A 26,506-nucleotide genomic window follows, 5' to 3' on the forward strand; every position below is an offset into this window, starting at 1 on the left:
CGGATGATAATGATCAGCACATGGGGACATAGCTTTAAATTCAGGGGAGATAGATATAGGACTGATGTCAGAGGTAGCTTCTTTATTCTGAGAATAGAAATGGAGCGGAATGCCCTGCATGCAACAGGAGTGGACTCGCCAATATTAAGGGCATTTAAATGGTCATTGGATAAACATATGGATGATAATGGGATAGTGTAGATGGGCTTGACAATGGTTTCACAGGTTGGCACAACATGGAGGGCCGAAGTGCCTGTCCTGTTCTATGTTCTTTGTTCTGAAGTGCCTCAGGACATTTTACTGCATTAAAGGCACTGTTATAAATGCAAGTTGTTGGCGATCATTACCAGTATCTCAAATCATTCCTCAGATGGCCTCTACTCATTTCTACTCTGTCAGATTCTGTTACCTTTCTGCTACATGTGTACATTTAAGGTCTCATTCTACTCACACAGCGGTTTTCCAACCACCATCAAACCTACGCTTCTCGGACATCACGAGGAAAAGTTTCCGGATGGATTGGGATCATGGATCGGAGGAGGCGGACCAGTACAGAATCAGCTGGGTTCCATCTGCAGGAGGGGACAAAAAAGAGGTGATGAAATCCATACTTTCTGCTTCTGTGTAGCTCCAGCTGATTTTTAAATTTGCCTTGCAACATGCGAGTGTGAAGCAAAACTGCTGTCAGACAGATCTGTATATGTATGAAAATGTTCCTCCTTTCCATCAACGATGTTTCATTGCATTCTTGTAATCCTTTCCACACTTGCTAATGAGTTGCATTCTCTGTTGGTCGTGGGGGCATGATCACACTGAAAACAGCAGGTATTTTCCATTCCCAACAGGGACAGGCAAAGACACGGGCATGACTGGAAAATTTGGAGATCGGCCAAAACTCAATTGGGTGGGATGAGCTCTTTGAACCGTAACCTGCAGAAACATCAGCGCATTCTTTCTGAATGGCATTACTGTACTTGAAGGTGATCAGAAAACTGCTTTCCGCACGGACCATATGCTCTTTAGTATTGAGATGTTGGGCTCAGTTGCCCACTCAAAGAAGAGCATTTGTTTAATGAACAAAACCGTTCAAATTAGTTCATTCCTTCAATTGAATTTTCTCCAGAAATACTCCACATGACGATGTGGGAATGCCACTGGGAAAGGTGGCTGCAGCCAAGGGTTGGTAAAGGATTTTAAGGTCCTTGTGACCCCCTGAGTGATATTAAATTCAAACATCTCCATTTAATTAAGAGAATCAGTCTGCAGAAAACAAATTGGTTTCATTCACTGAACGTATCTTGACCTTCACTTTCTGCATATTCTTCCAGATGATTATAAATGGCAAAGAGACAAGCCAGGTTTTAGATAACCTGGATCCTGACACCTTATATGATGTTACCCTTACTGCCATCTACCCGAACAAGAAGGAAAGTGATGACATCTCAGCCTCCCAGCGTACATGTAAGTTTTTAGTACATAAAAATCTCCATTTGTCTTTCCTTGGGGTATCGTGGGGCAGCACGGGGCAGCACGGTAGCATTGTGAATAGCACAATGGCTTCACAGCTCCAGGGTCCCAGGTTCGGTTCCGGCTTGGGTCACTGTCTGTGCGGAGTCTGCACATCCTCCCCGTGTGTGCTTGGGTTTCCTCCAGGTGCTCCGGTTTCCTCCCACAGACTAAAGATGTGCAGGTTAGGTGGATTGGCCATGATAAATTGCCCTTAGTGCCCAAAATTGCCCATAGTGTTGGGTGGGGTTACTGGGCTATGGATATAGGGTGGAGATGTTGACCTTGGGTAGGGTGCTCTTTCCAAGAGCCGGTGCAGACTCGATGGGCCGAATGGCCTTCTTCTGCACTGTAAAAGTCTATGATCTATTCTATAATCTTAGCAATTATCTTCAAATATTGAAAAGAGGACAAAGTGACATGGAAAGCACATGCTGCATATTGTGATGTGCAGCAGATCACAATGTCCTTCAAGATGGGGTGTGGGATTAGTATGTTCCCCTGGATTCTCTGCTTCTGCTGTAGCAAAGTGTATCTATTGGCTTCATTGGCTAGCCTGCTTCTGCCCAATATTCCTGGGCCATACAGCACCTTCAGCCGGATAAAACTCTAAAACCATAGAATTCCGTCAGTGTAGAAGGAGGCCATTTGGCCCAGCGTGTCTGCACCGACCCTTTGAAATAGGAACCTAATTAGGCCCACTCCCCTGCCCAATCCCTGACGCACCCCCTTAACCGGTACATCTGGGACTATTTAGCATCACCAATCCACCTAAAGTGCTCATCTTTGGACTGTGGGAGGAAATCGGAGGACCCTGAGGAAACCCACAAAGACACGGAGAGAATGGAAAAGTGCCACACAGACAATCTACCGAGGCAGGAATTGAACCCAGTTCTCTGGCGCTGTGAGGCAGCAGTGATAACCCAACCCCTGATTAATCTATGCCTCCCTCAACTTGCCTCCTCTTTTATTGATGGACCCACTTCCCCAACCCCTTATCTATTCCTCATAGAAAAATGATCGGCCTCACCCCATTTCCCCACTACCTGCGCATCACTTGTCCATGCAAAGGTAAATAACAATCATATTTGTATTTATCTAACATAGTTTTTAACAGTCTGAAGTAACTTTACTGGATGACATCCGCAGATTGCTATCCATTTAAGTTAAACTAGTGATGTCTGTTTCTCAGGAAATTTGAAACAATATTGCCCCATACCCTTTTGCTGAAGGTGAAAGGGGCGGCATGTGGCACAGTGGCTAGCACTGGAACTGAGGCACTGAGAAGACAGAGGGTGGTGATGGATTTCAAATTTTCAGACTGGAGACCAGTTACCAGCGGTGTACCACAGGGATCAGTGCTGGGTCCTCTGCTATTTGTGATTTTTATCAATGACATTGATACGATGCTAAGCTATGCCGAAAAATGGCAGATAGAGTTTAACCCAGATAAGTGCGAGGTGATTCATTTTGGTGGAAAAAAATTCAATGCCCATAACAGGGTCAACGGCAGGGTTGTGAGGAATGTGGAGGAACAGAGTGATCTTGGAGTTCATGTCCACATATCTCTGAAGGTAGCCACTCAAGTGGATAGAGCTGTGAAGAAGTCTTATAGGTGTTAGCGTTTATTAACGGGGGCTTGAGTTTAAGAGCCGCGGGGTTATGCTGCAACTATTCCTCACCCTGCTGAGACCACATTCGGAGCATTGTGTGCAGTTCTGGTCACCTCATTACAGGAAGGATGTGGAAGCATTGGAAAGGGTGCAAAGGAGATTTACCAGGATGCTGCCTGGATTGCAGGATAGGTCTAATGAGGAAAGGTTGAGGGAGTTACAGCTTTTCTCTTTGTAGCGGAGGAGGATGAGAGTCGACATAAGAGGTTGAGAAAATGATGAGGGGGTTAGAGATTATTACCTTGGGTGGATGTAGCTGTTACAAGGGGGCATAACGATAAGATTCAGGGTGGGAGATATAGGAGGGATGTCCGAGGTAGGTTCTTTACTCAGAGAGCGGTTAGGGTGTGGAATGGACTGCCTGCTGTGATAGTGGAGTCAGACACTTTAGGAACTTTCAAGTAGTTATTGGATAGGAACATGGAGCACACCAGAATGACATGGAGTGGGATCGCTTAATCTTGCGTTCGGACAATGCTCAGCACAACATCGAGGGCCGAAGCCCCTGTTCTCTGCTGCACTGTTCTATGTTCCATGTTCCATGTTGAGCCGGGTTCGAATCCCAGCTCTGGGTTGCTGTGCGTGTGGAGTTTTCACATTCTCCCCATGTCTGCGTGGGTTTCACCCCCACAACCCAATGATGTGCACGTTAGGTGGATTGGCCACGCTAAATCCCCCTGAATTGGAAGAAAAACAGTAAGTGGGTGCACTAACAATTTTTTACAAAGTTAATAAGGTGACATGGAAAAGATAATTGTGATGATCGGAATACCTTGCCCATTTAAGAGGCTTGGCATTGCCCCTTTAAGAGGCTTGGAACCCTGGGGGACTCCGCCTCTGGCTACGCCCCCTGGGAAACAGTATTTAAGATGAGACTCCATTTTGCGAGCATACTTTTCTTGGATGCTGCCATTGTTCAATGCTTATTAAAGCCTTTGATTACTGACCTAACTTTCGCGTCGTAATTGAGAGTGCCTCAATTTAATAAGCCTTTCACATCAAGATGGACAGCGGTCTGAAACCAGAGAAACTCAACCTGAAGCCTCGGAAATTTTTAAACATTGGCTGCGGTGTTTTGAGGACTATTTGGACTCCTCACCGTCTGATTTCGACAGCGCTCGCAAGCTGCGCTTCCTACATGGCCGGGTGAGCCACCGAATCCCGCCATGATCGAAACTGCTACGACCTATGAGGCAGCGATCGAAATATTGAAGAAACGCTTCATAAAGACTACCAATGAGTTACATGCCAGGCATTTGCTCTCGACCTGCAGCCAGCGTTCCGGTGAAACGCTGGACGAGTTCGTGGAAAGACTCACTGCTCTCGCGAGGAACTGCGACCACAAAGCAGTGACGGCTGAAGAACACAGGGACTTACACATCCGCGACGCCCTTGTGTCTGGCATCAGGTCATCTTACATCCGGCAGTGGCTCCTAGAAGACGGGGCGAAGGATCTCCAAGGCACGGTAACGCTCGGCTTTTCTCTCGAAACGGCCCACCGTAACCTCCGTACGTACTCCGCGGACCTTACGAATCCCTCTCGATCCCCTCCAGACTCGGCCACGCTACAGGCCTGTGCCACGTGTCGATCCACTCACTCCGGGGGCTCCCCATGCTATTTCTGTGGGCAAGGCCAGCACCCATGCCAGCGTTGTCCGGCCCGATCCGCGACCTGCAACGACTGCGGGAAGAAAGGGCACTTCGCGAAAGTCTGCCTGGCTGGGCCCAAAGGCCACAAACAAAAGTCTCACCGGGCCCAGAAATCAAGCTCCCGGCCTCACAGAACCCGCAACGTGGCTGCGCTGCGGCCAGACACGCCCACTTCTGTCGCGTCATCGACCTCGTGTGAGATATAGGAGCGGCCATCTTGGTGGCGGCCATCTTCGAAACCCGACACAGCGGCGGCCATCTTCTGACTCTGGGCGGCCATTTTGTGAGTCCAACTCTGACGGCCCGCACCTAGGAGCGATCACGCTTGATCAATCACGGCCGAAACACCTGCGAAACTCGATGATGCGGGTGCGAATCAATGGCCAAGACACTCCCTGCCATTTTGACTCCGGGAGCACGGAGAGCTTTATCCACCCAGACACGGTAAGGCGCTGCTCCCTGCGCACCCATCCCGCCTCCCAAACTATCGCCCTCGCCTCAGGGTCCCATTTGGTTCAAATCACGGGGTATTGTGTCGCGGACCTCGCAATTCAAGGCGCGAAATACTCCCGTTTTAAACTTTACATTTTTCCTCAACTCTGCGCCCCCCTGCTGCCAGGCCTCAACTTTCAGTGCAGCCACCGGAGCCTGACACTGCAGTTCGGTGGACCCCTGCCCCCACTCACTGTCTGCAGCCTGGCGACACTCAAAGTTGCGCCACCCCGCCTCTTCGCGAACCTCACTCCCGACTGTAAGCCCATCGCCACCAAGAGTCGCCGGTACAGTACCCAAGACTTGACTTTCATCAAGTCGGAGGTTCAGTGGCTACTAAAAGAGGGGGTCATAGAGGCCAGCAACAGCCCTTGGAGGGCCCAAGTATTCGTCGTCCGCTCCGGGGAAAAGCAACGCATGGTTGTAGATTATAGCCAGACAATAAACCGCTTCACACAACTCGATGCGTACCCACTTCCCCGCATAGCTGAAATGGTGACCCAAATTGCCAGTATCGGGTATTCTCCACGGTTGACCTCAAATCAGCCTACCACCAACTCCCTATTCGCTCAGAGGACCGCCCCTACACGGCATTTGAAGCAGCCGGTCGGCTGTTTCACTTCCTCAGGGTACCCTTTGGTGTTACAAACTGAGTCTCCGTTTTCCAGAGGGCAATGGATCAAATGGTGGACCAGTACGGCTTACGGGCGACCTTCCCGTACTTGGACAACGTCACCATCTGCGGCCATGACCAGCAGGACCACGATGCAAACCTGAGGAAGTTCCTCCAGACTGCCCGGGCCCTCAACCTCACGTACAACAAAGAGAAATGCGTGTTCCACACAACCCGGCTCGCCATCCTCGGCTACGTCGTGGAGAACGGGGTCCTAGGCCCGGACCCCGACCGCATGCGTCCCCTTAAGGAACTCCCCCTGCCCCGTAGCCTCAAGGCACTCAAACGGTGCCTGGGGCTTTTCTCCTATTACACCCAGTGGGTCCCCAAATATGCGGACAAAGCCCGGCCACTCATTAAGACCCCGGTTTTTCCCCTGACGGATGAGGCCCAGTCGGCTTTCAACCGTATCAAGGCCGGCATCATCAAGGCCGCCATGCACGCGGTGGACGATGCCATCCTCTTTCAAATAGAAAGCGATGCATCAGACGTCGCCCTGGCTGCTACCCTCAACCAAGTGGGCAGACCAGTAGCGTTCTTCTCCCGAACCCTCAACGCCTCGGAAATTCGACACTCTGCAGTCGAGAAGGAGACACAAGCCATAGTGGAGGCCGTGCGACACTGGAGGCACTACCTAGCCGGTAGGAGGTTCACCCTCATCACCGACCAACGGTCGGTCGCCTTTATGTTCGATAACGCACAACGGGGCAAAATAAAGAACGACAAGATTCTGAGGTGGAGAATAGAGCTCTCCACCTATACGTACGATATTAAATATCGCCCGGGGAAGCTCAACGAGTCCCCAGATGCCCTGTCTTGCGGGACGTGCGCCAACGCGCAATTGGACCGCCTGAGAGCCATCCACGATGACCTCTGCCACCCGGGGGTCACCCGGCTTGCCCACTTCATCAAGTCCCGCAACCTGCCCTACTCCACAGGGGAGGTCAAGGCTATGACTAAGGGATGCCAGATCTGTGCGGAATGCGAGCCGCAGTTCTATCGACCAGACAAGGCCCGCCTGATAAAAGCCTCTGGGCCCTTTGAGCGACTAAGCGTGGACTTCAATGGGCCTCTCCCTTCCAACAACCGCAACATCTATTTCCTCACCATCATCGATGATTTCTCCCGCTTCCCTTTTGCTGTCCCCTGCCCCGATACTACCTCGGTCTCCTTGATCAAGGCACTGCGCAGCATCTTCGCTCTGTTTGGTTTCCCCGCTTATATTCACAGCGACCCGGGTACATCGTTCATGAGCGATGAGCTGTGTCGGTACCTGCTCAGCAAGGGCATCGCCTCGAGCAGGACGACGAGCTATAACCCGCGGGGAAACGGGCAAGTGGAGAGGGAGAACGCGACAGTCTGGAAGGCTGTCCTCCTAGCCCTATGGTCAAGGAGTCTCCCTATCGCCCGCTGGCAGGAGGTCCTACCCGCTGCCCTGCACTCCATTCGTTCGCTCCTCTGTACGGCCACGAACGAGACCCCTCACAATCGTTTGTTTGTCTTCCCCAGGAAGTCCACCTCTGGAGTCTCGCTTCCACATTGGCTGACGTCTCCGGGTCCAGTCCTACTCCGGAGGCATGTGAGGAGCCATAAAACGGAACCAATAGTCAAGAGGGTCCACCTGCTGCACGCAAACCCTCAATACGCCTACGTCGAGCACCCCGACGGCAGGCAGGATACAGTATCCCTGCGAGACCTGGCACCCGCTGGCTCTCCCACCGACTCCACCGATCCTCCCACCGACCCCCCCCCCTTCTACCGACGCTCCCGGCCCTACACCGAACTCCGACTTCGACAGCGCCCCCTCCATAGCGCCCCCTGCCCCCCAGCCGACACCGACCACACTAATCACTCCTGATACCCCCCCTCTCCAAGGCGGACAAAGCTTCAGTCAACCGTGCTCCCGGATAGAACACCATCGGAACTGACCGCATCCACGGCGCCACCACCGGAGCGGCGAAAGTCAACACGGACTATCAGACCACCACAAAGACTGAACTTATAATTTAAAAACACTTCATCCCCGACGGACTATGTGTTTTTTTTAAACAGGGGGTGAATGTTATGATCGGAATACCTTGCCCCTTTAAGAGGCTTGGCATTGCCCCATTAAGAGGTTTGGAACCCTGGGGGACTCCGCCTCTGGCTACGCCACCTGGGAAACAGTATTTAAGATGAGACTCCATTTTGCGAGCACACTTCTCATGGATGCTGCCATTGTTCAATGCTTATTAAAGCCTTTGATTACTGACCTAACTTTCGCGTCGTAATTGAGAGTGCCTCAATAATCAACCGCAGTAAACCTGCCCGTATTTTATGGAATATTACCTTATTGACTCGTAATATTCCTCAAACTTCATTATCCAGTGTAACACATTTTTTGATCTGTTTCTACTGTTGAATTTAGTGACCCATTGCACTAACATACCTCAATCCCTTTCCACCACCCCCAATCCTTTACCCCGACATGTGAAGCCGCTCTGCTTTATGTCAGTATCCAACATTTCAGCTTGCATCTCCTTTATTTAGCCTTGCTGTCTTGCTGATCTCTCTGTCCTTGATCAGCAGCATTATTGCAATAGAGTTTGACAAACACCGCCTCAACTATCGATGAGGTGCTTTATAGAATCCTGGACTCAACACCGTGTTCAACAATTTTACATCATTATCCAGGCCCCATTTTGGTTCCTTTCCGTTTGCAACTTTTGATTTTAACCCATTTTTCTCTTGTTTCTGCTTTGAGACAGCAGCTGCTCATTATTCTGTGATTCATGCCTCCTCTGGCCACATCTTGTCCCATTCCCCACACTGACACCTCTTTTGTCATTTAATTTCTCCTGCCTTCCACCCTCTGACAGACCTTCCTACTTTTTTTAATCACCTCCCATCTGCTAAAAACCTGTTGACTTTTTTTCCTCCTCTTCAGGTGTTGCCAGACCAGCTGGGCATTTTCACATTTTTTGTTTTTACATCACATTTACCTTGTCTTTTGTGAGGGAAAAATGTTTTGTTGTGTTTTCATACCGTGGAACAGCAGCAATAAACCCTGTCAACCTTTCCCAAAGTTCAGTGGGACCCTCAACCTGGGATGATCGCACAGGCTGATTATGGGTGGGGATTTCAACACGGTTATTGATCAAGGCCTGGACCGGTCATGTTTGAGAACGGGCAAGGTGCCAGCAATGGCAAAGGAGCCTAAATGGATCATGGAGTAGGTGGGAGGGGGTGGGGTGGGTCCGTGGAGATTTAGGCAGCCGAGAGGCAGGGAATTTTCTTCCTTCTCCCACGTTCACAAGGTGTAATCCTGGATAGATTTCTTTGTTGTGGGCAGGGCCCTGTTGGTGAGGGTGGTGGATACGGGGTATTCGGCAATTACGATATTGGACCATGCTCCGTACTGGGTGGGCCTGCAGGTCACTATGGACAGTAAGCAGCGCCCACAGTGGAGATTGGATGTGGGGCTGTTGGCGGACAAAGTGGTCTGCGAGAGATTGAGGAAGTGGACGCTGAACTACCTGTAGGTAAACGATACGGGGGAGGTCTCAGCAGCGGTCGTCTGGGAAGCGCTGGAGGCGGTGCTGAGAGGGGAGCTGATCTAGATCCAGACTTACAGTGACAGGACGGACAGCCATGATGTGGAGATGCCGGCGTTGGACTGGGGTGAGCACTGTAACACGGACAGGGCAGAGAAGGACCGACTGGTAAGAGAGAGCCTACGAGTGGATAGGAAGTATGTGAAGGCGCCAGAGCCAGGGCTGTTGAGGGAACGCCGGAGGCTGCAGGCAGAATTTAGTTTGTTAACTACAGGAAAGGCAGTAGAGGAACTCAGGAAGGTGAAGGAAGCGGTGTACATGGGGAAAAGGCCAGGAGGTTGATTGCACAGCAGCTCAGACAAAGGGAGGCAGCGAGGGAAATAGGGAAAGTGGTTGATGGGGATTGGAACTTAGTTGGGGACTCAGAGGGGGTGAGCAAGGCCTTTGGGACTTTTATAGTAGTCCTTGATAAATATCAAACTAATCGGAAGGACTGAGTGGATGGTAAGGGTGGTGTAGCTCTGTTATTTAAGGATGACATCCGGGCAATGGGAAGGGATGACATCGGTGCAATGGAGGACAAGGTTGAATCCATTTGGGTGGAAATTAGGAATAGGAAGGTGAAAAAGGCACTGATAGGAGTAGTCTATAGGCGACAAAAAATAGTAACAATATGGTGGGGCAGGCAATAAACAAAGACATAACTGATGCATGTAGAAATGGTACAGTCGTTATCATGGGGGATTTTAATCTACATGTTGATTGGTTTAACCAGGTCGGTCAAGGCAGCCTGGAGGAGGAGTTTATAGAATATATCCGTGATAGTTTCCGAGAAGTGTATGTAACAGAACCTTCAAGGGAACAAGCGGCCCTAGATCTGGTTCTGTATCATGAGACAGGATTGACTAATGATCTCACAGTTCGGGATAATCTCGGAAGGAGAGATAACAGTATGGTGCAATTTAAAATACAGATGGAGGGTGAGAAGGTGAAATCAAACAGTAGTGTTTTGTGCTCAAACAAAGCAGATTACAATGGCATGAGAGAAAGGCTAGCTGAGGTAGACTGGGAGCAAAGACTTTATGGTGAAACAGTTGAGGAACAGTGGAGAACCTTCCAAGCGATTTTTCACAGTATATACCAACAAAAAGGAAGGACGGTAGAAAGAGGGAAAATCGACCATGCATATCTTAGGAAATAAGGAAGAGTATCAAATTGAAGGAAAAAGCATCCAAAGTGACAAAGATTAGTGGGAGACTAGAAAACTGGGAAATCTTTAAGGGGCTACAGAAAGCTACTAAAAAAGCGATAAAGAAGAGAAAGATAGATTATAAGAGTGAACAGGCGACGGAATGTAGCGACTAGGGGCTTTTCTGGTAAATATCTGTCCTGTAGAGGATGAGAAGGGTGATTTAATAATAGGAGTTGAGGAAATGGCTGAGGAACTGAACAGGTTTTTTGGGTCTGTCTTCACAGTGGAAGACAGAAGTAACATGCCAGTAACTGATAGAAATGAAGCTATGACAGGTGAGGACCTTGAGATGATTGTTATCATGAAGGAGATAGTGGTGGGCAAGCCCATAGGGCTAAAGGTAGACAAGTCTCCTGGCCCTGATGGAATGCGTCACAGAGTGCTAAAAGAGATGGCTAGGGAAAATACAAATGCACTAGTGATAATTTACCAAAATTCACTAGACTCTGGGATGGTCCCGGCGGATTGGAAATGAGCAAACGTGACATCACTGTTTAAAAAAGGAGGTAGGCAGAGAGCGGGTAATTATTGGCCAGTTAGCTTAACTTCGGTAGTAGGGAAGATAATGGAATCTATCATCAAAGAATAAATAGTGAGACGTCTGCATGGAAATTGTCCCATTGGGCAGACGAAGCATGGGTTCATAAATGGGAAGGTCGTGCCTTACTAATGGAGTGGAATTTTTTGAGGACCCTACCAGAACGGTAGATAATGGGGAGCCAATGGATGTGGTATATCTGGATTTCCAGAAAACATTTGGCAAGATGCCACACAAAAGGTCGTTGCACAGGATAAAGATGCATGGCATTAAGGGTAATGTAGTAGTATGGATAGAGGATTGGTTAACTAATAGAAAGCAAAGAGTGGGGATTAATAAGTGTTTCTCTGGTTGGCAATCAGTAGCTAGTGGTGTCTCTCAGGGTTCAGTGCTGGGACCGCAATTGTTCACAATTTGCTTCAATGATTTGGAATTGGGGACAAAGGGCAATATGTCCAGGTTTGCAGACGACACTAAGATGAGTGGTAAAGCAAAAAGTGCAGAGGATTCCGGAAGCCTGCAGAGGAATTTGGATTGGTTAAGTGAATGGACAAGGGTCTGGCAGATGGAATACAATGTTGACAAATATGTGGTTATCCATTTTGGTTGGAATAACAGCAAACAGGATAATTAATTAAATGACAAAATATTAAAACATGCTGCTGTGCAGAGAGACCTGGGTGTACTCGTGCATGAGTCGAAAATATTGGTTTACAGTTACAACAGGTGAATAAGAAAGAGAATGGAATTTTGTCATTCATTGCTCAAGAGATGGAGTTCAAGACTAGGGAGGTTATGCTGCAATTGTATAAGATGTCAGTGAGGCCAAACCTGGAGTATTGTGTTCAGTTTAGGTTCCCTTACCTGAGAAAGGACGGACTGGAGGTTGTGCAAAGGAGATTCACTAGGTTAATCCCAGAGCTGAAGGGGTTGGATTACGAGAAGTTGCATAGTCTGGGTCTGTACTCGTTGGAATTTAGATGGATGAAGGAGGGATCTTCTAGAAACATGTGAAATTATAAAAGGAATAGATAGGATAGATGTGGGCAGGTTATTTGCACTGGCAGGTGAAAGCAGAACGCGGGGGCACAGCCTCAAAATAAGGGGAAATAGATTGAGGCGTGAGTTTAGGAGGAACTTCTTCACCCAAAGGGTTGTGCATCTATAGAATTCCTTGCCCAGTGAAGCAGTTGAGGCTCCTTCATGAAATGTTTTTTTAGAGAAAGATCGATAGCTTTTTCAAGAATAAAGGGATTCAGGGTTATGGTGTTCGGGCCGGAAAGTGGAGCTGAGTCCACAAAAATCAGCCATGATCTCATTGAATGATGGAACAGGATCGAGGGGCCATGTGGCCTGCTCCTGCTTCTAGTTCTTATGTTCTTATGTGCCTGTCAGGGAGGGAGGAGTAGTCAAGTGAGGGAACCGTGGTTTACTAAAGTAGTTGAATCACATGTCAACATGCCAGGATGTTGCCTGGTATGGAGGGAAAATCTTATGAGGAAAGGCTGATGGACTTGAGGTTGTTTTCGTTAGAGAGAAGAAGGTTAAGAGGTGACCTAATAGAGGTATACAAAATGATCAGAGGGTTAGATAGGGTGGACAGCGAGAGCTTTCTCCCGCGGATGGAGGTGGCTAGCACGAGGGGAGATAGCCTTAAATTGAGGGGTAATAGATATAGGACAGAGGTCAGAGGTGGGTTTTTTACGCAAAGAGTGGTGAGGCCGTGGAATGCCCAACCTGCAACAGTAGTGAACTCGCCAACATTGAGGGCATTTAAAAGTTTATTGGATAAGCATACGGATGATAAGGGCATAGTGTAGGTTAGATGGCCTTTAGTTGTTTCCATGTCGGTGCACATTGAGGGCCGAAGTGCCTGTACTGCGCTGTATCGTTCTATGTTCTATGTTCTATGAAGAAGGAGGCTTATGTAAAGATGAGACGTGAAGGTTCAGTTAGGGCGCTCGAGAGTTACAGGTTAGCTAGGAAGGATCTAAAGTGACAGCTAAGAAGAGCCAGGAGGGGACATGAGAAATCTTTGGCACGTAGGATCAAGGATATCCCTAAAGCTTTCTATGGGTATGTGAGGAATAAAAGAATGACTAGTGTAAGATGTGGGCCTGTCAAGGAAAGTTGTGCGTGGAGTCCAAGGAGATAGGAGAGGTGCTGAATGAATATTTTTCCATCAGTATTCACACAGGAAAACGACGATGTTGTTGAGGAGAATAATGAGGTACAGGCTACTTGACTTAAAGGACTTGAGGTTCAAAAGGAGTAGGTGTGAGCAATTCTGGAAAGTGTGAAAATACCTAAGTCCCCTGAGCTTGATGGGATTTATCCTAGGAATCTCTGTGAATTAAGGGAAGAGATTGCGGAGCCTTTGGCTTTGATCTTTACATTACCTTTGCCCACAGGAATAGTGCCAGTAGGTTGGAGGACATCAAATGTTGCCCCCTTGTTCAAGAAGGGGAATAGAGACTACCCCGGTAACTATAGACCAGTGAGCCTTACTCTGTTGTGGGCAATATCTTGGAAAGTCTCAGAAGAGATAGAATTTATAATCATCTGGAAAGGAATAATTTGATTAGAGATAGTAAACACGGTTTTGTGAAGGGTAGGTCGTGCCTCACAAACCTTATTGAGTTCTTTGAAAAGGTGACCAAACAGGTGGTCGAGGGTAAAGCAGTTGATTGGTGTACATGGATTTCAGTAAAGAGTTTGATGAGCTTCCGCATGGTGGGCCATTGCAGAATACACGGAGACATGGGATTCAGGGTAATTTAGCAGTGTGGATCAGAAATTGGCTAGCTGGAAGAAGACAAATTTGATAGGAAATGTTCAGCTGGAGTTCAGTTACTAGTGGTGTACCACAAAGAACTGTTTTGGGGCCACTGCTGTTTCTCATTTTTATAAATGGCCTGGAGGAGGGCGTAGCAGTATGGGTGAGTAAATCTGCAGATGGCACTAAACTCGGTGGAGTTGTGGACAGTGCGGAACGATGTTGCAAGTTACAGAGGGACATAGATAAGCTGCAGAGCTGGACTGACAGGTGGCAAATGGACTTTAATGCAAAAAAGTGTGAGGTGATTCATTTTGGAAGGAATAACAGGAAGACAGATTACTGGGCTAATGGTAAGATTCTTGGTAGTGTGGATGAGCGGAGAGATCTCGGTGTCCATGCACATAGATCCCTCAATGTTGTCACTCCGGGAGATAGTGCTATTGATACTTTGGTGTGTTATCTTTTATTGCTAGAGAGATTGAGTTTCGGAGCCATGAGGTCATGTTGCAGCTGTACAAAACTCTGGTGCGTCTGCATTTGGAGCAGTGCTTGCAGTTCTGGTCGCTGCATAATAGGAAGGACATGGAAGCATTGGAAAGGGTGCAGAGGAGATTTACCAGGATGTTGCCTGGTCTGGAGGGAAGATTTTATGGGGGAAGGCTGAGGGTCTTGAGGCTGTTTTCGTCAGAGAAAAGAAGGTTTAGAGCTGACTTAATGGAGGCATACAAGATAACCAGAGGATTAGATATGGTGAACAGTGAGAGACTTTTTCCTCGGATGATAATGATCAGCACATGGGGACATAGCTTTAAATTCAGGGGAGATAGATATAGGACTGATGGCAGAGGTAGGTTCTTTATTCAGAGAATAGTAATGGAGCGGAATGCCCTGCATGCAACAGGAGTGGACTCGCCAATATAAAGGGCATTTAAATGGTCATTGGATAAACATATGGATGATAAGGAATTAGTGTAGATGGGCTTGACAATGGTTTCACAGGTTAGCACAACATGGAGGGCCAAAGTGCCTGTCTTGTTCTATGTTCTATGTTCTGAAGTGCCTCAGGACATTTTACTGCATGAAAGGCACTGTTATAAATGCAAGTTGTTGGCGATCATTACCAGTATCTCAAATCATTGCTCAGATGGCCTCTACTCATTTCTGCTCTGTCAGATTCTGTTACCTTTGTGCTACATGTGTACATTTAAGGTCTCATTCTTCTCACACAGCGGTTGACCAACCACCATCAAACCTACGCTTCTCGGACATCACGAGGAAAAGTTTCCGGGTGGACTGGGATCATGGATCGGAGGAGGCGGACCAGTACAGAATCAGCTGGGTTCCATCTGGGGGAGGGGACAAAAAAGAGGTGATGAAATCCATACTTTCTGCTTCTGTGTAGCTCCAGCTGATTTTTAAATTTGCCTTGCAACATGCGAGTGTGAAGCAAAACCGCTGTCAGACAGATCTGTATATGTATGAAAATGTTCCTCCTTTCCAGAAACGATGTTTCATTGCATCCTTGTAATCCTTTCCACACTTGCTAATGAGTTGCATTCTCTGTTGGCCGTGGGGGCATGATCACACTGAAAACAGCAGGTATTTTCCATTCCCAACAGGGACACGCAGTCACGGGCAGGACTGGAAAATTTGGAGATCAGCCAAAACTCAATTGGGTGGGATGAGCTCTTTGAACCGTAACCTGCAGAAACATCAGCACATTCTTTCTGAATGGCATTACTGTACTAGAAGGTGATCAGAAAACTGCTCTCCGCACGGACCATATGCTCTTTAGTATTGAGATGTTGGGCTCAGTTGCCCACTCAAAGAAGAGCATTTGTGTAATGAACAAAACCGTTCAAATTAGTTCATCCCTTCAATTGAATTTTCTCCAGAAATACTCCACATGACCATGAGGGAATGCCATTGGGAAAGGTGGATGCAGCCAAGGGTTGGTAAAGGATTTTAAGGTCGTTGTGACGCCCTGAGTGATATTAAATTCAAACATCTCCATTTAATTAAGAGAATCAGTTTGAAGAAAACAAATTGGTTTCATGCACTGAACTGTCCCTCAGGGATCCGTGTTGGGCCCACAATTGTTCACAATTTACATTGATGATTTGGAGTTGGGGACCAAGGGCAATGTGTCCAAGTTTGCAGATGACACTAAGATGAGTGGTAAAGCGAAAAGTGCAGAGGATACTGGAAGTCTGCAGAGGGATTTGGATAGGTTAAGTGAATGGGCTCGGGTCTGGCAGATGGAATACAATGTTGACAAATGTGAGGTTATCCATTTTGGTAGGAATAACAGCAAACGGGATTATTATTTAAACGATAAAATATTAAAGCATGCCGCTGTTCAGAGAGACTTGGGTGTGCTAGTGCATGAGTCACAGAAGGTTGGTTTACAAGTGCAACAGGTGATTAAGAAGGCAAATGGAATTTTGTCCTTCATTGCTAGAGGGATGGAGTTTAAGACTAGGGAGGTTATGTTGCAATAGCATAAGGTGTTAGTGCGGCCACACCTGGAGTATTGTGTTCAGTTTTGGTCTCCTTACTTGAGAAAGGACGTACTGGCACTGGAGGGTGTGCAGAGGAGATTCACTAGGTTAATCCCAGAGCTGAAGGGGTTGGATTATGAGGAGAGGTTGAGTAGACTGGGACTGTACTCGTTGGAATTTAGATGGATGAGGGGGGATCTTATAGAAACATTTAAAATTATGAAGGGAATAGATAGGATAGATGCGGGCAGGTTGTTTCCACTGGCGGGCGACAGCAGAACTAGGGGGCATAGCCTCAAAATAATGGGAAGTAGATTTAGGACTGAGTTTAGGAGGAACTTCTTCACCCAAAGGGTTGTGAATCTATGGAATTCCTTGCCCAGTGAAGCAGTTGAGGCTCCTTCATTACATGTTTTTAAGGTAAAGATAGATAGTTTTTGGAAGAATAAAGGGATTAAGGGTTATGGTGTTCGGGCCGGAAAGTGGAGCTGAGTCCACAAAAGATCAGCCATGATCTAATTGAATGGCGGAGCAGGCTCGAGGGGCCAGATGGCCTACTCCTGCTCCTAGTTCTTATGTTCTTATGTTCTTATGTATCTTGACCTTCACTTTCTGCCTATTCTTCCAGATGATTATAAATGGCAATGAGACAAGCCAGGTTTTAGATAACCTGGATCCTGACACCTTATATGATGTTACCCTTACTGCCATCTACCCAAACAAGAAGGAAAGTGATGACGTCTCAGCCTCCCAACGTACATGTAAGTCTTTAGTATATAAAAATCTCCATTTGTCTTTCCTTGGGGTACCGTGGGGCAGCACGGGGCAGCACGGTAGCATTGTGGATAGCACAATGGCTTCACAGCTCCAGGGTCCCAGGTTCGATTCCGGCTTGGGTCACTGTCTGTGCGGAGTCTGCACATCCTCCCCGTGTGTGCTTGGGTTTCCTCCGGGTGCTCCGGTTTCCTCCCACAGTCTAAAGATGTGCAGGTTAGGTGGATTGGCCATGATAAATTGCCATTAGTGTCCAAAATTGCCCATAGTGTTGGGTGGGTTACTGGGTTATGGGGATAGGGTGGAGATGTTGACCTTGGGTAGGGTGCTCTTTCCAAGAGCCGGTGCAGACTCGATGGGCCGAATGTCCTTCTTCTGCACTGTAAAAGTCTATGATCTATTCTATGATTTTAGCAATTAGCTTCAAATATTGAAAAGAGGACAAAGTGACATGGAAAGCACATGCTGCATATTGTGATGTGCAGCAGATCACAATGTCCTTCAGGATGGGGTGTGGGATTAGTATGTTCCCCTGGATTCTCTGCTTCTGCTGTTGCAAAGTGTATCTATTGGCTTCATTGGCTAGCCTGCTTGTGTCCAATATTCCTGGGCCATACTGCACCTTCAGCCAGATAAAACTATAAATCCACAGAATTCCGACAGTGTAGAAGGAGGCCATTTGGCCCAGCGTGTCTGCACCGACCCTCTGAAAGAGGAACCTAATTAGACCCACTCCCCTGCCCACTCCCTGAAGCACCCCCGTAAGCCATGGGGTACGGGCCTCTGGCACGGCGTCTGTCCCTGTTGCTCAGAAGGGAAGGGGGGAAAGGAGTAGAACATTAGTAATTGGGGACTCAATAGTCAGGGGCACAGATAGGAGATTTTGTGGGAGCGAGAGAGATTCACGTTTGGTATGTTGCCTCCCAGGTGCAAGGGTACGTGATGTCTCGGATCGTGTTTTCCGGGTCCTTAAGGGGGAGGGGGAGCAGCCCCAAGTCGTAGTCCACATTGGCACTAACGACATAAGTAGGAAAGGGGGCAAGGATGTCAGGCAGGCCTTTAGGGAGCTAGGATGGAAGCTCAGAGCGAGAACAAACAGAGTTGTTATCTCTGGGTTGTTGCCCGTGCCACGTGATAGTGAGATGAGGAATTGGGAGAGAGAGAGCAATTAAACACGTGGCTACAAGGATGGTGCAGGCGGGAGGGATTCAGATTTCTGGATAACTGGGGCTCTTTCTGGGGAAGGTGGGACCTCTATAGACAGGATGGTCTACATCTGAACCTGAGGGGCACCAATATCCTGGGGGGGGAGATTTGTTAGTGCTCTTTGGGGGGGTTTAAACTAATTCAGCAGGGGCATGGGAACCTGGATTGTAGTTTTGGGGTACGGATGGTTGAGAGTATAGAGGTCAGGAGCACAGATTTGACTTTGCAGGAGGGTGCCAGTGTTCAGGTAGGTGGTTTGAAGTGTGTCTACTTCAATGCCAGGAGTATACGAAATAAGGTAGGGGAACTGGGAGCATGGGTTGGTACCTGGGACTTCGATGTTGTGGCCATTTCAGAGACATGGATAGAGCAGGGACAGGAATGGTTGTTGCAGGTTCCGGGGTTTAGGTGTTTTAGTAAGCTCAGAGAAGGGGGCAAAAGAGGGGGAGGTGTGGCGCTGCTAGTCAAGGACAGTATTACGGTGGCGGAAAGGATGCTAGATGGGGACTCTTCTTCCGAGGCAGTATGGGCTGAGGTTAGGAACAGGAAAGGAGAGGTCACCCTGTTGGGAGTTTTCTATAGGCCACCTAATAGTTCTGGGGATGTAGAGGAAAGGATGGCGAAGATGATTCTGGAAAAGAGCGAAAGTAACAGGGTAGTTGTTCTGGGAGACTTTAACTTTCCAAATATTGACTGGAAAAGATATAGGGCGCAATTCTCCGCACTCACGACGGTGCGGAGAATAGCGTGGCTCGTAAAATGTTACGGCCACGCTAGTCTGACGCCCTCCCGCTATTCTCCGCCCCCCCCCCCCCCCCCCCCACGCCCGACTCCCGATACGAATCGCTGCCGCCGTTTTTTTACGGCCAGCAGCGATTCTCAGCTGGCCGATGGGCCGAGTTCCCAGCCCTTTACGGCTGTTTTTACGAACGGCAAACACACCTGGTCTGGCCGTTCGTAAAAACGGCCGTAAAGTGCCGATTTTTAAAACCATGGCACCGATTGGCACGGCAGTACCACGCCATGGGCCCACAATCGGTGGGCACCGATCGCGGGCAGCGGATCCGATGCCCACGCACTCTTTGTCCCTCCACCGCCCCGCTGTATCACCACATGCGCGGGTTTCACGCAAATGCGCGATGACGTCATCCGCGCATGCGCGGGTTGGAGTCTTCCAATCCGCGCATGTGCGGCTGACGTCAAATGACGCGTCAGCCGGCGCAAACTCTGGCAAGCGGGCTTAACGAAATTCGTTAAGCCCGCGATGCCGGAGTTTACGGCGGCGGCATGCTAGCCCCGACCGGGGACCAGAATCGGTTGCCGGTCGGGGAGGGGGGGGGGCTGGCGTCAAACCCGCCCGGATTTGACGCCACCCTACGATTTCTCCCTCTCTGGGAGAATCGCGCCCATAGTTTGAGTACATTAGATGGGTCGTTCTTTGTACAATGTGTGCAGGAGGGTTTCCTGACACAATATGTTGACAGGCCAACAAGAGGCGAGGCCACATTGGATTTAGTTTTGGGTAATGAACCAGGCCAGGTGTTAGATCTGGAGGTAGGTGAGCACTTTGGAAACAGTGACCACAATTCGGTGACCTTTACATTAGTGATGGAAAGGGATAAGTATACCCCGCAGGGCAAGAGTTATAGCTGGGGGAAGGGCAATTATGATGCCATTAGACATGACTTAGGATGTGTAGGTTGGAGAAGTAGGCTGCAAGGGTTGGGCACACTGGATATGTGGAGCTTGTTCAAGGAACAGCTATTGTGTGTTCTTGATAAGTACGTACCAGTCAGGCAGGGAGGAAGGGGTAGAGCAAGGGAACCATGGTTTACCAAAGAAGTGGAATCTCTTGTTAAGAGGAAGATGGAGGCCTATGTGAAGATGAGGCTTGAAGTTTCAGTTGGGGAGCTTGATAGTTACAAGGAAGCGAGGAAGGATCTAAAGAGAGAGCTAAGACGAGCAAGGAGGGGACATGAGAAGTCTTTGGCAGGTAGGATCAGGGAAAACCCAAAAGCTTTCTATAGGTATGTCAGGAATAAAAGAATGACTAGGGTAAGAGTAGGGCCAGTCAAGGACAGTGGTGGGAAGTTGTGTGTGGAGGCTGAGGATATAAGTGAGATACAAAATGAATACTTTTCATCAGTATTCACTCAGGAAAAAGACAATGTTGTGGAGGAGAATGCTGAGACCCAGGCTATTAGAATAGATGGCATTGAGGTGCGTAGGGAAGAAGTGTTGGCAATTCTGGACAAGGTGAAAATAGATAAGTCCCCGGGGCCTGATGGGATTTATCCTAGGATTCTCTGGGAAGCCAGGGAAGAGATTGCTGAGCCTTTGGCTTTGATTTTTATGTCATCATTGGCTACAGGAATAGTGCCAGAGGACTGGAGGATAGCAAATGTGGTCCCTTTGTTCAAGAAGGGGAGTAGTGATAACCCCGGTAATTATAGGCCGGTGAGCCTCACGTCTGTTGTGGGTAAAGTCTTGGAGAGGATTATAAGAGATACGATTTATAATCATCTAGATAGGAATATTAGTGGGCAGCACGGTAGCATGATGGTTAGCATAAATGCTTCACAGCTCCAGGGTCCCAGGTTCGAATCTTGGCTGGGTCACTGTCTGTGTGGAGTCCGCACGTCCTCCCCGTGTGTGCGTGGGTTTCCTCCGGGTGCTCCGGTTTCCTCCCACAGTCCAAAGATGTGCGGGTTAGGTGGATTGGCCATGCTAAATTGCCCGTAGTGTCCTAAAAAGTAAGGTTAAGGTGGGGGTTGTTGGGTTACGGGTATAGGGTGGATAAGTGGGTTTGAGTAGGGTGATCATTGCTCGGCACAACATCGAGGGCCGAAGGGCCTGTTCTGTGCTGTACTGTTCTATGTTCTATGTTCTAATAATATGATTAGGGATAGTCAGCATGGTTTTGTGAAGGGTAGGTCATGCCTCACAAACCTTATCGAGTTCTTTGAGAAGGTGACTGAACAGGTAGACGAGGGTAGAGCAGTTGATGTGGTGTATATGGATTTCAGTAAAGCGTTTGATAAGGTTCCCCACAGTCGGCGATTGCAGAAAATACGGAGGCTGGGGATTGAGGGTGATTTAGAGATGTGGATCAGAAATTGGCTAGTTGAAAGAAGTCAGAGGGTGGTGGTTGATGGCTAATGTTCAGAATGGAGTTCAGTTACGAGTGGCGTACCACAAGGATCTGTTCTGGGGCCGTTGCTGTTTGTCATTTTAATAAATGACCTAGAGGAGGGCACAGAAGGTTGGGTGAGTAAATTTGCAGATGACACTAAAGTTGGTGGAGTTGTAGACAGTGTGGAAGGATGTTGCAGGTTACAGAGGGACATAGATAAGCTGCAGAGCTGGGCTGAGAGGTGGCAAATGGAGTTTAATGTAGAGAAGTGTGAGGTGATTCACTTTGGAAAGAATAACAGGAATGCAGAATATTTGGCTAATGGTAAAATTCTTAGCAGTGTGGATGAGCAGAGGGATCTCGGTGTCTATGTACATAGATCCCTGAAAGTTGCCACCCAGGTTGATAGGGTTGTGAAGAAGGCCTATGGTGTGTTGGCCTTTATTGGTAGAGGGATTGAATTCCGGAGCCATGAGGTCATGTTGCAGCTGTACAAAACTCTGGTACGGCCGCATTTGGAGTATTGCGTACAGTTCTGGTCGCCTCATTATAGGAAGGACGTGGAAGCTTTGGAACGGGTGCAGTGGAGATTTACCATGATGTTGCCTGGTATGGAGGGAAAATCTTATAAGGAAAGGCTGATGGACTAGAGGTTGTTTTCGTTAGAGAGAAGAAGGTTAAGAGGTGACTTAATAGAGGCATACAAAATGATCAGAGGGTTAGATAGGGTGGACAGTGAGAGCCTTCTCCCGAGGATGGAGGTGGCTAGCACGAGGGGACATAGCCTTAAATTGAGGGGTAATAGATATAGGACAGACGTCAGAGGTAGGTTTTTTACGCAAAGAGTGGTGAGGCCGTGGAATGCCCAACCTGCAACAGTAGTGAACTTGCCAACATTGAGGGCATTTAAAAGTTTATTGGATAAGCATATGGATGATAATGGTATAGTGAAGGTTAGATGGCCTTTAGTTTTTGACTTCCCATGTCGGTGCAACATCGTGGGCCGAAGGGCCTGTACTGCGCTGTATCGTTCTATGTTCTATGTAACCGGCACATCTGGGACTATTTAGCATAACCAATCCACCTAAAGTGCTCATCTTTGGACTGTGGAAGGAAATCGGAGGACCCTGAGGAAACCCACAAAGACACGGAGAGAACGGAAAAGTGCCACACAGACAATCTAGCGAGGCAGGAATTGAACCCAGTTCTCTGGGGCTGTGAGGCAGCAGTGATAACCCAACCCCTGATTAATCTATGCCTCCCTCAACTTGCCTCCTCTTTTATTGATGGACCCACTTCCCCAACCCCTTATCTATTCCTCATAGAAAAATGATTGGCCTCACCCCATTTCCCCACTACCTGGGCGTAACTTGTCTATACAAAGGTAAATAACAATCATATTTGTATTTATCTAACATATTTTAACAGTCTGAAGTAACTTTACTGGATGACATCAGCAGATTGCTATCCATTTAAGTTAAACTAGTGATGTCTGTTTCTCAGAGAATTTGAAACAATATTGCCCCATACCGTTTTGCTGAAGGTGAAAGGGGTGGCATGTGGCACAGTGGCTAGCACTGGGACTGCGGCACTGAGAAGACAGAGGGTGGTGATGGATTGCAAATTTTCAGACTGGAGACCAGTTACCAGCGGTGTACCACAGGGATCAGTGCTGGGTTCTGCTATTTGTGATTTTTATCAATGACATTGATACGACGCAGAGCTGTGCTGAAAAATGGCAGATGGAGTTTAACCCTGATAATTACGAGGTGATTCATTTTGGTGGAAAAAAATTCAATGCCCATAACAGGGTCAACGGCAGGGTTGTGAGGAATGTGGAGGAACAGAGAGAACTTGGAGTTCATGTCCACATATCTCTGAAGGTAGCCACTCAAGTGGATAGAGCTGTGAAGAAGTCTTATAGTGTGTTAGCGTTTATTAACGGGGGCTTGAGTTTAAGAGCCGCGGGGTTATGCTGCAACTATTCCTCACCCTGCTGAGACCACATTTGGAGCATTGTGTGCAGTTCTGGTCACTTCATTACAGGAAGGATGTGGAAGCATTGGAAAGGGTACAAAGGAGATTTACCAGGATGCTGCCTGGATTGCAGGATAGGTCTTATGAGGAAAGGTTAAGGGAGTTACAGCTTTTCTCTTTGTAGCGGAGGAGGATGAGAGGTGACATAAGAGGTTGAGAAAATGATGAGGGGGTTCGAGATTATTACCTTGGGTGGATGTAGCTGTTACAAGGGGGCATAACGATAAGATTCAGGATGGGAGATATAGGAGGGATGTCCGAGGTAGGTTCTTTACTCAGAGAGTGGTTAGGGTGTGGAATGGACTGCCTGCTGTGATAGTGGAGTTAGACACTTTAGGAACTTTCAAGTAGTTATTGGATAGGAACATGGAGCAGACCAGAATGACATGGAGTGGGATCGCTTAATCTTGCGTTCGGACAATGCTCGGCACAACATCGAGGGCCGAAGCCCCTGTTCTCTGCTGCATTGTTCTATGTTCCATGTTCCATGTTGAGCCGGGTTCGAATCCCAGCCCTGGGTTGCTGTGCGTGTGGAGTTTGCACATTCTCCCCATGTCTGCGTGGGTTTCACCCCCCAAACCCAATGATGTGCACGTTAGGTGGATTGGCCACGCTAAATCCCCCTGAATTGGAAGAAAAACAGTAAGTGGGTGCACTAAAAATTTTTTACAAAGTAAGTAAGGTGACATGGAAAAGATAATCAACCGCAGTAAACCTGCCCGTAGTTTATGGAATATTACCTTATTGACTCGCAATATTCCTCAAACTTCATTATCCACTGTAACACATTTTTTGATATGTTTCTATCTGTTTTGATCTGTTTTGGGGCAGCACGGTAGCATGGTGGTTAGCATAAATGCTTCACAGCTCCAGGATCCCAGGTTCGATTCCCGGCTGGGTCACTGTCTGTGCGGAGTCTGCACGTCCTCCCCGTGTGTGCGTGGGTTTCCTCCGGGTGCTCTGGTTTCCTCCCACAGTCCAAAGATGTGCGGGTTAGGTGGATTGGCCAGGCTAAAATTGCCCTTAGTGTCCGAAAAAGTAAGGTTAATGGGGGTTGTTGGGTTACTGGTATAGGGTGGATGCGTGGGCTTGAGTAGGGTGATCATTGCTCGGCACAACGTCGAGGGCCGAAGGTCCTGTTCTGTGCTGTACTGTTCTAAATTCTAAATTCTACTGTTGAATTTAGTGACCCATTGCACCAACATACTTCAATCCCTTTCCCCCACCCCCAATCCATTACCCCGACATGTGAAGCCGCTCTTCTTTATGTCAGTATCCAACATTTCAGCTTGCATCTCCTTTATTTAGCCTTGCTGTCTTGCTGATCTCTTTGTCCTTGATCAGCAGCATTATTCCAATAGAGTTTGACAAACACCGCCTCAACTATCGATGAGGTGCTTTATAGCATCCTGGACTCAACACCGTGTTCAACAATTTTACATCATTATCCAGGCCCCATTTTGGTTCCTTTCCGTTTGCATCTTTTGATTTTAATCCATTTTTCTCTTGTTTCTGCTTTGAGACAGCAGCTGCTCATTATTCTGCGATTCACGCCTCCTCTGGCCACATCTTGTCACATTCCCCACATTGACACCTCTTTTGTCATTTAATTTCTTCTGCGTTCCACCCTCTGACAGACCTTCCCACTTTTTTTAATCACCTCCCATCTGCTTAAAACCTGTTGACTTTTTTTTCTCCTCATCAGGTGTTGCCAGACCAGCTGGGCATTTTCAGCATTTTTTTGTTTTTACATCACTTTTACCTTTGTGGGGGAAAAATGTTTTGTTGTATTTTCATACCGTGCAACAGCAGCAATAAACCCTGTCAACCTTTCCCAAAGTTCAGTGAGGACCCTCAACCTGGGATGATCGCACAGGCTGATTATGGGTGGGGATTTCAACACGGTTATTGATCAAGGCCTGGACCGGTCATGTTCGAGAACGGGCAAGGTGCCAGCAATGGCAAAGGAGCCGAAATGGATCATGGAGCAGGTGGGAGGGGGTGGGCTGGATCCGTGGAGATTTAGGCAGCCGAGAGCCAGGGAATTTTCTTCCTTCTCCCACGTTCACAAGGTGTAATCCTGGATAGATTTCTTTGTTGTGGGCAGGGCCCTGTTGGTGAGGGTGGTGGATATGGGGTATTCGGCAATTACGATATTGGACCATGCTCCGTACTGGGTGGGCCTGCAGGTCACTATGGACAGTAAGCACCGCCCACAGTGGAGATTGGATGTGGGGCTGTTGGCGGACAAAGTGGTCTGCGAGAGATTGAGGAAGTGGACGCTGAACTACCTGCAGGTAAACGATACGGGGGAGGTCTCAGCAGCGGTGGTCTGGGAAGCGCTGGAGGCGGTGCTGAGAGGGGAGCTGATCTAGATCCAGACTTACAGTGACAGGACGGACAGCCATGATGTGGAGATGCCGGCGTTGGACTGGGGTGAGCACTGTAACACGGACAGGGCAGAGAAGGACCGACTGGTAAGAGAGAGCCTACGAGTGGATAGGAAGTATGTGAAGGCGCCAGAGCCAGGGCTGTTGAGGGAACGCCGGAGGCTGCAGGCAGAATTTAGTTTGTTAACTACAGGAAAGGCAGTAGAGGAACTCAGGAAGGTGAAGGAAGCGGTGTACATGGGGAAAAGGCCAGGAGGTTGATTGCGTAGCAGCTCAGACAAAGGGAGGCAGCGAGGGAAATAGGGAAAGTGGGTTGATGGGGATTGGAACTTAGTTGGGGACTCAGAGGGGGTGAGCAAGGCCTTTGGG

At 48.2% G+C, this 26,506-nt stretch overlaps 1 protein-coding gene across 1 annotated transcript in view; it reads left to right on the forward strand.

Moving 5' to 3' along the window:
- LOC119963598 (tenascin-X-like) overlaps positions 1-26,506 on the forward strand; it is a 621,159-nt gene that overhangs the window by 417,729 nt on the left and 176,924 nt on the right. Inside the window, exons 71-74 of the mRNA XM_038792929.1 lie at positions 456-595; positions 1,329-1,461; positions 15,326-15,465; positions 17,226-17,358. Of these exons, the coding sequence (XP_038648857.1) occupies positions 456-595; positions 1,329-1,461; positions 15,326-15,465; positions 17,226-17,358 (546 nt within the window). The remainder of the gene's footprint in view (positions 1-455; positions 596-1,328; positions 1,462-15,325; positions 15,466-17,225; positions 17,359-26,506) is intronic.

Source organism: Scyliorhinus canicula, chromosome 3 (genome assembly GCF_902713615.1).
Source record: "Scyliorhinus canicula chromosome 3, sScyCan1.1, whole genome shotgun sequence".
Classification (NCBI taxonomy): Eukaryota; Metazoa; Chordata; class Chondrichthyes; order Carcharhiniformes; family Scyliorhinidae; genus Scyliorhinus; species Scyliorhinus canicula.